Below are 17,429 nucleotides of genomic sequence, written 5' to 3' on the forward strand. Positions count from 1 at the left end.
GAGTTAACATGATTGGATCTGGATCTGGATCCTGAATAGTACGAGAAGAGGATGGAATAGTACTTGACTGAGTGTTTCCGCGATAATCTAAATTATCAGAATGAATTTTATCTATTTTCAGTTTCAGAAATCTTGAAGCTGATTGAGGAGGATGGCGAATTAGTGTATGTACGTATATGAGAAGCCTACATTTTCAATCAGGGCGACTTCTACTGTTGCGTCCACTGATCCGCGTTAATTACGAAGGATTAACGCTGCCACCATTTGCCTCCTGACAGCCTTCCATCTCGCTCCCGTACATTACAGTTCTGTGTGTGATCGCGACAGTATATACGTAATCAGCTGTGAATAAATCGTGACTACTTAAGGAAACAAACAACGGCGTCCACCAGCTTAGAATCTTCCCTAGCTCGTCTGCCAAGACGCTGTATACCGACCTTGATGATCTGTCGTCTCGTCTGTGATACACACACACACAGTGGTTACAAATTTCATAATCTGATATCGTTTAGTTCGCAAAACCTCGCATCGAAATAAATAAACAATTATCAGCCTTTATCCGTGTTCCGTATCTGATTCAAATTCGCGTGAATCAGATAACGAGAGGGAAACGTAAACGTAAACATAAACATTGTCGTTGTACGACGTAAGCGGATATTTATAGTGTTCTTAAAAATGGCGATGAAGATACGAAGAGCTTATAAAAAATTCAATTTTTGAAAGAGGCCGATTTTTGCGGATAGCAACATTGTGCAGTGCGCGCAGACGTGGCGCGCAAAGGACACAATGTCGACCAAAAGCGGAACGACGACCACGACGTCCTCCGAACAAGTCGAAGACTCGAAGAAAGTTCCGCGACGGAAAAAACCGTCGTCGGTGAATTACGAGAAAAATACCGATAGTAAACAACACTACAAAAGCTCACCGGTACTTTCACAACCTGCCAGCATACCGAGACACAAGAAAAAAAGTCTGTCATCTTTCGATCCGATACAGCACGCGAAACCAGGCATTCCGAAAGGTCTTGAATACCTATCAATACTCGATAAACTGACCATATACCAATATCTAGATGTCGTACAAGGTAAGGCTTCGTGTTAACACACCGACACTTTTAAACCCCCAATTGCTTAACCATTACAAGTGAAATTCCGGGGTCAAAATAGAATTAACTAATTAGAGAATATATATTTGCGAAAAGACAGCTCATGAAAATGTAGGAATGATCTTTACTCGTTTATATATTGAATCACGTATCATGAAAGATAGTTGGAAACTGCCAGGGACGGATACAGAGACCAATTTTGAATGACTTGTCACATCCAAAAGCGCACTTTGATGTCGAAAGAGGCAATATGAAACTGCACAAATCATCTTTGTTGATAAAATGAAAAGTGGTATTCAAAAAGAATTCGATGGGCTTGTTAAAGTCTCATAAGTCCCTCTGGATCCGCCATCGCCTGCTGAAATGCTCTGCGAGGCATTCAGTGAGATTGAGGTATGAAAAACGTCTTGCATATCAAGGTACTTATTCTTAATTCCCTAATAGCAAAAAAAACGCGAAAACAAAATCAGCGATTTTAGCGCAGGACACGCACACATGTGCCACGTCACTGCGCGCTGTCTGCGAGAAACATTTTCAAATATCTATCAAGCAATCAATAATTGATGTGAAGAGCCATTTGAAAATTAAATTCTGTTTACTCATGCCTGATTTCTGTAGCCGTATACAGACTGGTTTGACATAACTGGTTTTGATGATAAACGCGATGAAAGAGGTACAAGGCGGCGACGGCAGGAAACATGTCTGATCGATTTATTCGTAATTAATTTCTATCCTTCCGAAAAATATCTAATAACTCTGATCGATCGACGGTAGTTCTAATTTGACAAGAGTTCTCTGTTCGTTTTATCCACTCAAACTAAATTTTTGACATAATTAATTTAGACCGAACGTCCTGGTGAACCTATAGTGGATCCTCGATTGACATGAGTGGAATCTTCGCTTGCCGGAGTAGCTTGCAGACCCACCACACCTGCCGGGAGATGTTAATCTTTTAGCCGAAAACGCTCTCTCTCTTTCTCTCTCGTGGGAGAGATTTTTCGGTCGAAGCACTTTCATTTATTCGTCGGCTTTTTCCACCGCTACCACCACACGGCGTTCGGGGACGTCGCGGCGGGTATGCATGATCATAACGAACAGTCGAGAAATTTCCACGTTATGATTTTGATTTAACGAGACTTGTCACATAAAGTGCTGCTCGTTACAATCACAGCCAGACGTCGAGCTACTTGACTTAAGAGTTACTTCTTGAAAATCAAGTTTTTTTTCGTAGATTTTAACGGTAACTGTCGGAACCAATGAAAGTCAAGTGACTCGAGCATTCTGCAAGGAAAATGGCCGCCCGTCTTGATCGAACATGATTGGTTCTACGCAAATCATTTTAGTTATTTTTTATTTCAAATATCTGATAACGCCACAAAAATGTCGTGTTCTTCACGGGGGACTCTTGAAGTTGTCACTACCACCGCCAGAGTGAGGGTTTTATTAAGAATCAGTTGTGTCGGTGAGAGGAGAGTAACCCCAACAACGCAGGAAGTCCCTTGTCCCATCGGATAAGGTACCCACGAATTCGCGGGAATTTCTTTTAGATCGCAGGCGCTCTACTCACTTAACGTTAACGTGTAACTGGTGGTATTTATATCGGAAAAATAATCCGCGAACCCCGGTTTACAAAACAAGTTTGTCTGTGTTCCCTCGGGAATCAGTCGAGATTAGCTCATACTTCATGCGTCTTGCTCGTCTTGTATTAGATCAATACAAGCGTAATCCCGGTGATAGTCAGAACAGCGAACCTTTCATGTTCGACCAGATGTTATTTTTTTCGCCGCCGTCTCTCTCTCTACTTCATCATCGGCGCAGTTCCGATCGATCCGAGCGTGACGTCACATCCGCTCTACGAGTGATGACGTCATCTCATCGTCGTCGATCACGTGACGGCGCCTCGCTCCCTCTCTCGCGTGTGGCCCATTCATAATAATGATATCGTAGAAAAGTGAATCGACTGGTAATTACTTGTAAGGATAATTGGAATGATTGGAACATAATTCGTCGGTAGCTCGTATGTACCGCGACTGATCAGAATTCGCCGCCGATCCGACGACTAAATAAGATAAAACGGAGCGCGCACTGGTGCCAGCGGATACGAGGCACGGAGAGAGCTAATTTCGTCGGCAACAGTCGACAAAAAAGCGGCGATCGGACGAATGTTCCGTTTCTGCAGGCGTGCGGTAATTCGCTGCATCGACTCCCAGCGCGCTGTATGTGATGAAAGTCGTTTCGTCTGCGGTTGATGTGGATTTACCATTTACCAAAAAATAGCCATTTAATTAAAATCTAAGAATGCCTTTTTCGAGTGAATCGATACTGAAGATTACGATACGATAAGACGATTAGGTTAGGTTTCCCGCTGGGGCCAGTTTCTTGGAAGAGTTTTTTCGAGCATGTTTTCTGGAAGAGTCTATGATAGATCAAAACGCGTGTGGGTAGGCAATTCGACGTTGTCACATGGGGGTGGATGAGGGAACCATCATTAATGGAAGGGTCTATAGACCACGTCACTTAGGTTATTTCATCAGAGGGATATGAGCAAGCAGCCATGTCTAATGAAGTGTCTCATTGAGTTGTGTCTTGAACTCCAGGTTGGCACGTGGTGAGAGTGGAATTAACTGTTTTCGATTTTGTGAGTGCGATTAACGCCGGATACAGCAGGTGAAAATTACCTCACAATATTCCACTGCTCATAAACTGATTAATGAAACGAGGGTTGGGGGATTATTGGCTCTGTTCTGGACGACGCGGTTGATGGAAGGAACGCATCTTAATACCGCGAAACAAATCACGTTTTGATGTAATAATGCCGATTATGACAATAATTCGTCTTTCTCCCGCCTTGCCACTGATTGAATCCACGCAGGAAAAATCTCCGTGTGCAAAAACTTACCGCGTTAGGAATTTATTTTCGCAGTATTCCAGCTCGATTCATTGATTTATTGTTTTATTTCTAAATTCTTGATTGTCAACAGGTGGACTGACTGTCGCTGCGGCCTCTTTCACGTTGATGTGAGGGGATAGAGTTCACTGACGAACTTATGGTTCAACTATAACAAAAGTCTTTATCGTTCTAATTTTTCGTATCATCGTGTTCGAATTAAACTGATTTTTCAATAGTAATTTGTACTTAATTTTGCCAGGAAATAACATCATAGTTTTTACGTCATGTGATTATCAAACCTTTGACGCTTTGAAACTGGAACCGAAAGAAGGCAGACAGTCAAGGCATTAACCTATCTGAACCCGATATGTTTGATGTTATTGATCCACACTCAACCAGTCAAACACCTCTATTAGCGCGCAGAAATTTCCCATACCGCGCGAGACTCATCGGTAATCAATACAGATCTGCAAATTTTCTTACAAATCTTCTTCCCCGATCTCAACAACGGGTGCCGACCCTAGCAAACTGGTCACGTGATGATATCACACGGGTCACGTGACATAAGGAATGGTCGTAGGCCAATGGATACTGGTCACGTGGCACCGGTTGAATTTACTTGGCCACGTGACACCTACCGACAGACGTGCGAAGAGTTTTTAAAGGCGGTGTCAATTTTAACGACGTACGTTCGCTGAAAGAAGAGGTTCTTCTACCGTGCTATCTTCCCCTCTTGCTCCTGTGTGATGAATTTCAAACGCATTGCCGCGCGAATTGACTTGAAGCACTCGTTGAATGACTGGTGAGGAACTTTGATCAGTGGCGGGCTTTTAACGACTTCACAGCGACACACACAGACACAGAACACCTCTTTGTAACGCCGCCGGGGTTTCTTCCGTTCAATGTTCACCCCGTCAGTGATAAGTATGCAAATTAGCGGCTTAATGTAAGACGCAGCGTATTGTTTCATCTGTACGTATTGACTTATGCGCGCACGTCGTGCGATAGAGATCAGAATTTATGGCCCCATTTTGCATGAAGAAGAAGAAGAAAAAAGGTTGTTAAAGAGAAGATACACAATATCCTCGTAAGATGAATAATGAGAGAAATCCCACCATAATTTCAGCCAAAAATGAAAAGTTCTGAGGTAAAAATGATATGTATTTCGTGCAACGTTTCGGCTAAAAACTATTAGCAATCATCAGACGTGCTGAGTACACATTGATTTCGAATTGATGATTGAGCTCAATTTGTTTTAGTATTTCTTCTAAAGTGTTGAGCAACTTTATTTCTTTTTAAATATCAGGCCCTTTTCCAAAATGTCCGACTTCGTTCAGGAGTAACCGACAATCTCCGGATAACCAGAGTAGAACAGTGTGAATTTAGCAATAGTTGAATCAGAATCGTGCATTTTCGAAGTATACTCGATCGAAACACAGTTTTAGCTGGTGGCTCTGAAACGCCGAGTGGTTCCACATATATCTGTGCCGCGATTATAATGGATGTCGAAAGATTCGGAAGCCCACGGCGATAGAGCGCACGACGACATGTTGCCGTGTAGTAGCAGCAGATTGAGAGAGCGAGCGAGTGATCCGTTACGACACGCTGTAATATGAATAACCGCTTTGATTTCGGTTCGATGAATTTGATAATTCGATTTAACGAAAGACAAGTTCTAGCGTTGTGTGTGTGTGTGGTGTGTGGTGGCGTGTGTGGTGGTGTGTGTGGTGGTGTGTGTGTGGTGTGTGTGTGGTGGTGTGTGTGGAGGTGTGTGTGTGGTGTGTGTGATGTGGTGTGTGTGGTGTGTTTTATCCATACCTGAAAGGACAATAGAGCAGCAATCATCGAAGTTCAGGGGTGGATCCAGGATGAATTCAAAGTCTGGATGCCCTATTGGCCATTCCCCCGAAAATGCTGAAAGATGGGTCTCATTTTCACGCATTCTGAGCGCTTTTAGGCACTATTTACTTGATCATCTGATATATATGTTTGAAATAAACAACATTTCTTTGAAATACAGCGATGCAAACAACTGAAAAAAAAATGATACGAAGGCAATTTCCAAAGGGGAGGGAGGCGTTCTCGAAGTTCCCCTCATCGGATGGACATACACGACGAACTTCCCTTACCAACGATGGCGGGAGAAAGCGAATAGAAAGTTACATTAACAATATCTCTTATGAAACATACAAATATAAGTAATAAGTTCAAGACGAATACAGTTAACACAGACATTTACACATAACATAACGTAACGTGTATTACATAATACATAAACATTTAAGAAGAGTTGAGAAAGAGCCCAGGTTAATCTGACGCAGAATCAGTGAACGTGATGTAAACATATAGTAATCAGATTAGACAGATTGATTAATGTAAGTGATTTGAAATATTTTTGCTAAATTCATACCGATGAGGAGGTTTCTCGTGCAGGCCTCGAATCGCTGAATTCTCCTGACAGCTTTGATGGGTTAGGGTAACTCGAACATGGATTCTTTGTAATCCGTTCCACTTTCCTGGAGTCGAAATGCGGCATCGAAGTTTCGTCTGTGACTAGCGAAAAAGAGCTCAGTGCGTTTCTATAACTCCTAAAAACGAATTAGTTGAATTTACGCGCGGAAAATAAAATCTATTATTGAGGAGTAAAACTTTTCTTCAGGCGGCGTCGATTTGCGAAACCAATGATGATCGAATCGAATTAGCTGCCGATCACTCAGTTCTCTTTCGTAATAGAAAAACAGTTACGACCAGGTTCTTTTATTTCTTTTTCCCGAAGTCGGTTTAAGCTTACGTCATAGTTCGAGCATTTTGTTACGTAAAGCTCTTCTTTTGTATAAACGACGAAGGAGAGCTTTCATTTGTACGGACTCGCGCCGTTAGAAGATTAGAAAAAAATCAGTAGCTCTTCAAAATTTCGAAATAATAACCGTGTTTTCGAGTTGTCGTTCATACGTGACAAAAGGATGCCCAAGAAAAGCATTCACATGCCAGAGACTGTTCTATAGGTCGGGATCGGGATGTTGTCTTTCTATGAAAATGCAGCGAAAGAAACTAATTTTGACTCGGTTCAACGGATCGATCCTCTGCAACCTCAAAGAGAATTCAGTTCCGAGTTTAGTTTAGCGCGAACAATTACCCTGGAAATTGAGTAAAATCGTCAAAGACTCGTAGCACAGGCAGGCAGTGAGTTTGAGGCCTTATCGATGTTGAAAGAGTTAGAATTTTAGAAATACGAATGACAGCGTTTTATACCTTTTCGATTCATAATAAATATAGTTTTTTTTCCTCGTTATAATTTCCCTGAAACCAAAACGCACCATGTATCGCACCACGAAAAACGCCTGGCGGCGTAACGACTAACATTTTCAGCAATCAAATTTAATTTTACCCGGAGGCCGAATCAATTCCGCAAATTCTCTACGTTTAAGCGGCGTTAAGTGACATAATTAAATCTAAAACTCAATTAACATTTAATTGACGCCCGGTGAATGAATCTAAAAGCAATTAACTCGTTCGTCAACGAGGGTCAACATCGAAAAATCAAGCGAATTTCCAAATGCAGTCGAATAAAATCTCTAAATCGTTATACAGCTGATTCCCGTTCGTATTGGAATCCGATCAACCCAAATCTTAATCGCCTCATCCGATTGAAAGCGTTCTCAACAAAGGTCAAGGTCGTAATTTTGACGCTCGGTTTTGGCGTCATAAGATGTGTTATGGGTTGCAGGTCCTATTCGTTAGAGTGCTTGGGTGTATACCATTCTTCATAACGCCAAATTCGATTTAACGCCATGTTTTCCATGAGTGCCATAAGTGGCATTATAAACTAAGGCGTTTACTAGATATTGAATTTACTAATTTCTAGATGTAAAAAATGATTGTCGATAGCTCGGCCTGCTTTGATGAAACTTGAAACAAAAGAATAGGTCTACTGTATCGTTTCAGATTATTCGGGTATTCGAAAGAAATTTAGAAAAAATTTGAAAAGAAAAACTGCATTCCCCGTTACTGCTTTATTTAGTCTTGCTTGCGAGAACAGTAAGCTCGAACTCACAATAGACGTGTTTGGCATGTCTAATGCGTATTTACTCCTCGCTGTAATTATCGTCAAAACACGATAATTACAGCGAGGATAAAGACAAAAAGTCTCCAATCTATGATGATAAAATGCGCTGTCGTTGTTCGACGCCATAAAAACTCTTTTCTGTCCGTATCTCATCTGCCGTCGCTAACATAGTCTGTGTATAATACGCAATACCGCGTGAAACGTCGTGAGTTGCGAAGGTAAAACAACAGCTTGAACACCGCGGTGATTTTCCGAGCTTCCGGCTTTTCTTGAAACGGTAGTTAAAGCTTGGATCCAGTGTCAAAACTGACATTATTAGGATAATTTTGACCCTGTGACTAAAGCTACAAACACCATTTATATCATAAACTGGACTATGTAACTTACAAGGTCTAAATTCATGGTCTATTTGCTTGATTCACATTGGTCAGTCTATTTCTCTCCTTTCTTCCTTTCGTTTTCATGAACCATGAATGCGTGGCTCTCTTTCCTCTTACATACTCTCTATTTTCCTCCTCGCTGCTGGTCGCTCGCATTCCCGGGAGACTCAACCTTACTGAATCGGAATTGTAGGTTCTAGTGCCGCCAATTTCGCTAAAGATCGCTTTGATTTGCAATAATTGGATTTTTCCCTGGGGCAATCTGCAACAAGCTTCCATATGAATGCGTTCGCGTAATGCGACCAGGGACTCATTCCACCAGTCACAGAGACATCACAAGAGCAACACGTGTGTGAAAAAGAATGTGCGTTTACTCAATACAGTCCTGTCTCATGTGGCGTATATCCACCATTACTAACTAAACTGGTTTCCGACAAGAAAAACGACTAGAAAAACGGTTGCGAATACGATGTTGTAATGTCATTATTCGACGCCGAAATGACTGGAAAAAGTTCACGAAAGGGCACGTGATATATAGCCAATAAAAATAGTAGAAACTTCGTCGCAAAAAACTCCGTCAGACACTTGGTATCAGTAGAGATTCAAATTCACGTAGAATCCATGCGTTCCCACGCACTAGATCGTCGCGATCCTCACCCGACTGACTAGCAGTCCGCGGGAACATGAATTAAAATATATTTCAAAAAGGACCCTATATGTTAATCTAAATTGTGTATTTTCTAAATTGTTGTCATTGAGGTAGCGGTTGCATCTCCGTGATCCAAATTGGATCTTTATAGTTGTGTAATTATCATTTTAGGTACCCAAAGGCCCGATAAACTATGTTCCACGCGAGACCAATAATCTTCTCGTGAGCCGCTTTTGAATCTTTTTTATTGGCATCCCCGACAAAGGTCACTTATGAGGTTAGCGACTGTCCTGTAGGCCACGTCCTGTAACCGAGAACTTTACAACGCAAACAACATGAAGATAAGATTATTTCCTTGTAGATTTTAAGCCCATCATATAGATTAGATTACATATATACAAATAGATTGTCTCTTATTGTACCAGTATTACGACTAGTATTATGCTCAACCATATCAGTGATATACCATTACAATTATCAATGATTGAGGACATTGAGCTCTTAGAAAAGAAACCGTTCGATCGTAGCAACTTGCTTCAATTATTGTCTAGACAGCGGTATTTTGTCTTGCGGCTAAAATTACGGCTAAACCACGTAGGCCTATACTCTCGAACTTTCAACCTTCCAAATGTCTAGTCACTCGTAGCTGCGACGAATTCAGGAGATGGGATTCGAACATAATCAATCAATATTTTGTTATCATCGTCTGATTCGCCTGACAACAATCGGAAACGAGTGGATCCCGGCAACTTCCTGTTTCTCGGTGTTAAGAGATAGCGCCCGACCCGTTAACGATGGATTTGATAAGTCAAATTTCATTGAATCGTTACCGCACAACTGGACAGGTTCGTTTCGCAGTTGTTCTGATTCGTAAGGGTAAATAGTAAACTAATTCCAACTCTAATAGTCAACCCAGAAACAACCACAGATCTCAATTATGGTTTGCCATGTCACGTAAACTTAAGAATGTCCTCGGTGCGGATAAAACGACAGAGATACATCATCGACTACAGCAAAATATATGGACCGGAAAATCACCACCGCAGGAAAAATGGTTTATTAATAGACATAGAATCAAGTGTCGCAAAGATATATTTATTGAGCGAAGTTTGATCACGAGAAAGGGCCACTGGGTTCCTTTCTCGTTTCGTTTTTATATTTCGTTTTTATATTTCGTTCAATGTGAAGTTTATGCATTGTTGTTCTCGCAGACGCCCGGTTCTATATCACGTTATCAGGGGCGCTGGCGATCAATCTCAATAAGGCATTGAATTTGTTCCGGTAGAAAAGACACATGCATCAATTACATCTAACCTTGTCTGATCTCATTTCTGTGTGTGTGTTTGAATCCATCAGATTATCGCAACACCTCACCGCTGACACCCTAGCCCGTTCACTCACATAAATCGCTTTTCTAGATTATGAGAAAAGACAAATAATACTTTTATTCGCCCCGGCGATGTTAGATTTTTTTTTAATGCAGCACAAAAGTACGAGCATATGAAGAGTAATAGACGTTTTTACGTAGTACAGATTGATCTTCAATGTTACCAAGTGACAATAATTTCTAAAATAATAGATAGCATACATAAATAGTGTTTCTTACAATATCATATATTTCATTTAAATGTAATATTTCTAAATGTCTTATTCTAGCAGGAATTTTGCTATATTGTGTACCTTCAAGTCAAGTAAGTTTTGGCAAATGCCCCCTATCGGTAGAGTGATTGATATTTCAAGAGAAAAATTACTGACGAGCAATTCAATTTCTAAGGAAGACCCATTCCATTCAGCCTGTTATGGCCATGGTGTAAGGAAACTAGATACCATTGGATGTTTAGTTGCAGCATGGACTCTTAAACCATGGACTCTATAATGTTTTAAGAGTCCATGGTTGCAGCGACTGTAACGCGTTGTATGTTCTTGGATCCCGTGACGGTCGCGGTCGGAGGTCGCCACTGGAACAGTCACTTTCGGGTTTGGAACAGGATCCAGTGTGAAAATCCACACCGGAGAAGTGGTCCCTTAGTCCTTTACTCAAAGAGATAGCGGAGCTAGGTACCTAATACGAACACTGTACCCGGTACATACGTAATGGCAAGGCGACCATGGATGGTAAGTTACCGGGGAATCTCAGCGGTGACTCAATCGCTGTTGTTTGTCTCGTCGAGAGCGTTCGGAAAATTACACTTCAACTAATACAATATTTCAATTTCCTTCACATGGCCGCTGACAGACAGTCTATTTATCGATATTTCATCAATTGAATTGTGCGTCCATGATGCAGTTTATATATAATTACATATATCTCTATAACTCACAGCTGACACAATAACTGAGTCTTATACCATCATCGACTTACAGTGAGATATATCGAGAATCGAAACAAAACGATGGGGGGGGGGGAGGGACGCGTTTTATTTTGAATTATAACGGAACTCTATCCTGTATATGAAATTCAATATGCTCTTAGAACCTTCTAGAAAAAGATTCCTGCCCGAAATTCCCTTTTTTGGGCCTCATCGTCAGAAGTAATTGTTTGTGTATAGAACGGAATGGATCATCCCTCGTGACATCGATAAATCTACGAGTGATTTTATGGATGAATCCTTGAAAGAGGATAATTTTAGCCTTAATTAGCTAAATCCTTCATGAAATAATCAGATAGGATTGGATCAATTAAAAGTATAACTCAAAAAGGTAGATTTCATAATTAATTAAGTGTCCATTGATGTCATGAAATGATTGCCTATGTTGGCAGACGTTCGCTTTGTAGCCGGCTTTTCGAGGCACAATTTAATTTTTCGAATCATTTGCTTCGTGATTTAGTTGCGTTGAATGGAACGACGAAGTCACGGATTCTGTCGATTACGCCGTGTTGTGCTTGTCTGTCTGATTAGGATGGCGCGTGAAAACTGAATTATTTGATGGCGAATACGACCGTGACAACACGACCATGGCGTTTCGTTTAGCGTATGCTGTAATCGCTACCAGAGAGGAAGAGAGAGGAAGATAGAGGAAGATAGAGAGAGAGAGAGAGGGGGAGAGAGAGAGAGAGCAGTACGCAGTTTACGGAACGTTCGCATTACCTCTGGGCTAAATCACTTAAGCCTGCGCTTGGTTGACAAATGAAAAGCGCTGAATTCAGTCAGGAATAAGGCTCACAATACGTGCAAAATCTGGCCTTATAGTTACCAGAATCATATCATAATGCGAGCGCTTTTTCTCGTAAATCTAATATCGCAGGACTCTATTTCAGTGGAAAAACATCGAAAATCTGTCAAATACACCGCCAGTCTCTTTTATCCGTCTTTTTTCGTCCGAGAAAAAAATATTTCAAATTTCTACCAAGGCAATTTAAACTGTTACTTCTTTAGGAAAACTTCTTAAAAACGGTTGAATTGTAGTCCTAACTTAACCTATGATTCCAGGTAGGTGTTTACGTATGCGCTGACCTCGGATCTCGGAGCCGTCCGCCCTTGTAGCTTTTAGCGCCTCTCGATTGAAACTCCATGATTTTTTCGGAAGACCATCACGTTGATCAAACTACAGAACTATAGCTCTGTATGATCAAAAATATACGGAATTGATTTTAAACCATGTAGTTGTGTTCGCCTGCCAGAGGCTAGTTTCTCGTGTTGGCGGCGAATTGTTAACATTCGTTCGTTAAAATGTCAGGTTTTTAATTAGACAAAAAAAACTTTCGAAAGAGCAACCGCCCGCCCGACCGGTGAAAATAACTCCGTGTTGTTTCGCGAAGTTGAGAAAGGGCGGGAGGCAAATACCAAGCCACGCTGGCGGGGCTTCGTCGGCTCCGTGCTTCAATCTCTAATCAAGCCTATTAACACGGATACCAAAGTGAGCGCTGTTTATTACCGGTAACAACAACACGGAGCTCTCTTTTTTCGATCTCCGAGACGCTCGCGGAGAAAACGCGACAAAATCATTAGTCAACGTTAATAACCATATATTTCGCGTATAATATAGTGTGTGTATCTTTAGGATTAATCGCAGGTCGCATGGCTTTGGTGCCACTTCCCAGATTATTATTCGTTAGTTGGAATTCAGTATATGATATATGAAAGAAAAATAATATAAGGAAAAGTTCAGCCTCAACAAAGAACGTTTTAAGTCCTCATTTTTAGGGCAAATTCACTGTTCACATATATAACCACCGAGGATATCCCCGGTAACAATATTATTTCTTAATTCTTAAATATGGATTTTCCCTCTTATCTATATGATTGAACTATTTCGATTTAGTGTCGCTTACAAACCCACCCAACCTGGCCGGAGGCGATACAGGGGGTTTGATTTTGAAATCTGAATTCGAAGTATAGATATAGTTGTGTGATCGGCGGTCGAATTTACAGACCGTTCTATTTAATCGAACTTCATATTCGGAAACAAGAGCAGAAAATAGTTTCTCAGCTTTTTGTAAGTTAGTTGGTGCGGTTAGGGCCTTTTTGCTCGTCGAGAACAGCGAAAAGAAAAAAACGTTTAATTTTCTTAGTAGTACTGAGTAGTTTGCATGACTTGGGTCAATTTGTAGAAGAAAGCGATTTAGCGAAGCTTTTCGTCGGTGACAGAACGAAAAAACAACAACAAATACAATCGCGAGGCGAGCGATCCATAAATCACATGCCTCGTAGTAGGACCAAACGAGATATAGTACATCATCGCGTTGTCATGGTTGCAGCGTGGTGCACTTCTCGCAGACGAGAATCTTACCGCGTGACGTCACTTAAAACGCCGCGGCAGAAGATACAGTCAAGACGAGGGCTGAGAACGAAAAACGAGAAAAAATTGGCGCCGCAAAACAGCGCGTGGAATTAACCGTAATTTTCAGTTGCCGGCGTTTTCTTTCCAGTAGTGACAGAATGAAATAATTCAAAATCTTCCTAGCTGTCGTATAGGTATTCATACAGTGACGTTCCGCGTGGTTCTGGCTGAAATCACAGAATTGCACCACTCGATTCCGATGAATTGACGATCGAAGTTTTAATATGTTTTTTCTTTTCTTTCATTTTCTCTATAATTCTAGCGACGACGTGCTGGGTTCGGAGTAACAAACACAGAATTTGTAATGACCACGACCAACAGTTTTTCCTCGCCAAAGAAGGTTCGTATCAAGTATCGCTGCGAAACTATTTGAACAATACGATATTTCCAATGCGCCCCGGGGCGGCCATTTTCGGTTCCAAAGTAGCCGAAAGCCACGCGCTTGGTCCCACGCCCAATTTGGATGCAATACCTGCTGTCCCGTGTGTTCATCACATATTTCTAGTTCCCAATAGAGAGAAAAAAAAATTTTTCTATATAAGCCTTTCGACCTGGGACTAGTTCCACAGCCGAAGTAGATTGGTTTTTTGACCCAGAGTTAAATCTAACCAAAGCCTTGATTCAACATTTTTATCGAAAATCGTTTTTTAATTTCGGAAAGTTTTCGAAAACTCAATTTTCTTAATCGAAAATAGGAAATTATTGAGCGAAAATATGATATCAATGCTAATACAAAGCAATGGTTTCGTTTTTTTTTGGATTTATTTAAGACATAATAAAAACTAGAAGAGAATGTGATATTCAATATTGAGAATGGTGATTAATGATTATCATTAATATTTTTGTTTCTAATCAGCCGAAGGAGATGACACGTCCACTGACGCTTACTGCTGTAGTTTGACGCAGTCCTATATCACCAATATTGACAATAATAATGGTCACACAATCGTCCGTCTTGACAGAAAAAGATCTCCCTGTTCCGATCATATGTCCGTAGAGTGTCCCCCCGGTACACTTATCGGACATATCCGACTCAAAGTGTAAGTACTCAGGCGGCTAGTCAAGGGGGAAAGAAAGGACCAATCGCAACGTTGGCTTGGTGGTGGCGGTCGATGCCGTTTAAACCTTAACGATTACATTTACGGATAACTAATATGAGTTATTCAAGGGGCTTTTGTGCACTTCGTCATTCAAATCGGCGTTCAATTCGATTTCATCACTCTGATTTCCTATTTCGTTAATTTTCATCCATTCGAATATTGTGCGAGTGGATGTGTACTACGTCATCAATAATGGAAGTGATTGTCGGTCAATTCAAATCAATCTAATTCCATTTTCGATTTATTCAAATTCAAGATGACACTATTGATCCCTCATATTATTATACTGTTCATATTGTATCATTCTTTGTCGACAATATTAAGTATCAAGGCATCTAACTTTCAAGTTTTGTTTTTCTTCTTCTAAAATTCTGATTATTTGTTGTCATTGTTCCAGATTATCTTGTACAATGTATCCAGTATTCAAAATACTCGATCCCGACCTGAAAGAAATCTACGCTGTCCAAGTTCCTGTTTCGTATTGTACGTCTTGTTGCTCAGATTTAGTTTATAAGGTATGTACACACCACTAGATGGCGTAACGAATAGTAGGTTTTTTGCGCGATAAATGAAAATTTAATTCAGTTTATTTATATTCAGATAACGTCTCTAGAAGGTTGTGATAACGCAGAAATTGGCGAAATACGACGCATGTGGACCGGTTGTAAAGTCATGCCTGCCAGTGACTTTTCCGTTAAATGTACGTAAGTCTCTATCGATGAATAAATGGGTCGAGTGAGTCAAGCGCAGTGTTTTCGGGTATAATATTTTCAAATTTCAATGCAAAATGCTTTCACAAAAAGCCAGTTGCTTTCACCAACAATAATTTCTGACAGACGCCGAACAGCAATCGATGGGGATTTCAATTGTGGTTAAATATCATTAATATACATAAGGCTAAACAAAAATGATTTCTTGTTTCTCCGCAGCGGCCGGGTCATTTTTGTAAAATATGATAAAATTTGTAAACAGTTCATTTCTATAGCGGCCGGGTCTGTTATGGTAAAATTGATCACGATTTTTAAAAAAGTAATGTATAGGGTAGATAGGCGGCCGGCCGGGTCAACATTTAAGCTCAGCAGAGCGGAGAAACAAGGTATCAATTTTTTTAGCCTAATTGAAATCATTGTCAGAATTTCGAACTCTCAGCAGGAGACCCCCTAATCCCCTTGGATCCGCCCCTGTGAGAAGCTATGGCCGTTGATTCCCTCTGAAACATTACCATGTCTAACCTCTGGGTAAATCTTGACAAGATAATTACATCACGGTTCAATTTCATATATATTTGCTATGTAGAGTATATGTATTTCAACTTTTTTTGCCCATTAATTCTAGTTCCTGAAGATTTGGACGTTCTGCGAAAATCGCTGTTTCTGGCTGTAACGTTATTCATCGATAACAAACTGTGGGAGACAATCATAGTCTGAGGTAAAACCGTTTGTCTCGCATCCAGACATTTCATTTCATTCAAATGAGATTTTATCGTTATTTGGATAGTGTTTAATCTACTTTTCAGATTCCAGCGTCTTTTCTTGCAGAATTGACTTTGAGTAAGCACCGGATATTGTAGACAGCAGTGAAAAAGATGTATCGCTTCCGTGTCCATATTTTTCTCAAAGGAATTTCGGCGAGAAGCTATTAAACGTCATCGTGACATGTCAGACGTTTTTACAAGACGTTCAGCGCCGTCTCGTGGGATATGAAACAACGATTATCGCTTGTCCAGTCGTTTCTGCACTTCTTCCAAGCGGCGTTCCAATCTTTTCTTCAGGTTTCAAATTCCTATAGCTGGCGCTAAATTCGAAATGCATGGTTTGGTCTTTCAAGCGCATTCCACGACTCGGAAAACCTGTTTGCCATCTGGCGTACTGCTCGGCGTAACGTGGTTCGGAAATAGTCGGTATATTTTCCGCCGGTACTCGGTGTATATAAAAAGAGTCCTCGCAAACCCTTTGAATAAACGAGAAAAAAATACTCAATCATCACAACCGAAATGTTAGTGTTTAATTGAAAATTTGTAAACGAAACTGTCGAAATGTAGACGCTTTATATGAATGGTGTAATATGTTCCAGTACACAGACTGTCCATATACTATAACCTTACTTGATAACGCGCGTTACTGTCGGTGAAAACATGAACTTTTATAGTACATGTATTTTACTGTCCATGGTCCTAGGGCGAAAAGCAAAGACGATATTTCTATTTTTTAAATCCCCATCGTGATCTGGGCTCCTGATTTTCGAAGCAAATCACCGCTTATGTTCGTCAGGCGTTAGCTGATGAAGAAATTGACGTTTTGAATGACCCAGTGCTGCCCTCTATTGGCTGCTCTTTCAACTAGACAGTTCGTGTGCGTGTGAAAAGGTGTCGTTTTCGTGTCTTTAGCCTAATCATTATTAATGTAAAAAATGGAATGAAATTAATTGAAGAATTATGTTAATTGTCAAACTTTTAAG

At 40.7% G+C, this 17,429-nt stretch overlaps 1 protein-coding gene across 1 annotated transcript; it reads left to right on the forward strand.

Annotated features, from left to right (window-relative positions):
• The first annotated feature begins 786 nt into the window (after nt 1-786).
• On the forward strand, nt 787-16,916 carry LOC141910574 (phospholipid scramblase 1-like). Its single transcript, XM_074801266.1, has 7 exons — nt 787-1,084; nt 14,135-14,212; nt 14,729-14,912; nt 15,370-15,487; nt 15,573-15,672; nt 16,308-16,400; nt 16,489-16,916. Exons 1-6 carry the CDS (start codon nt 787-789, stop codon nt 16,397-16,399), a joined length of 870 nt encoding a protein of 289 aa, XP_074657367.1. The 3' UTR covers nt 16,400; nt 16,489-16,916.
• The last annotated feature ends 513 nt before the right edge of the window (nt 16,917-17,429 follow it).

This window comes from Tubulanus polymorphus, chromosome 9, assembly GCF_964204645.1.
Source record: "Tubulanus polymorphus chromosome 9, tnTubPoly1.2, whole genome shotgun sequence".
NCBI lineage: Eukaryota > Metazoa > Nemertea > Palaeonemertea > Tubulaniformes > Tubulanidae > Tubulanus > Tubulanus polymorphus.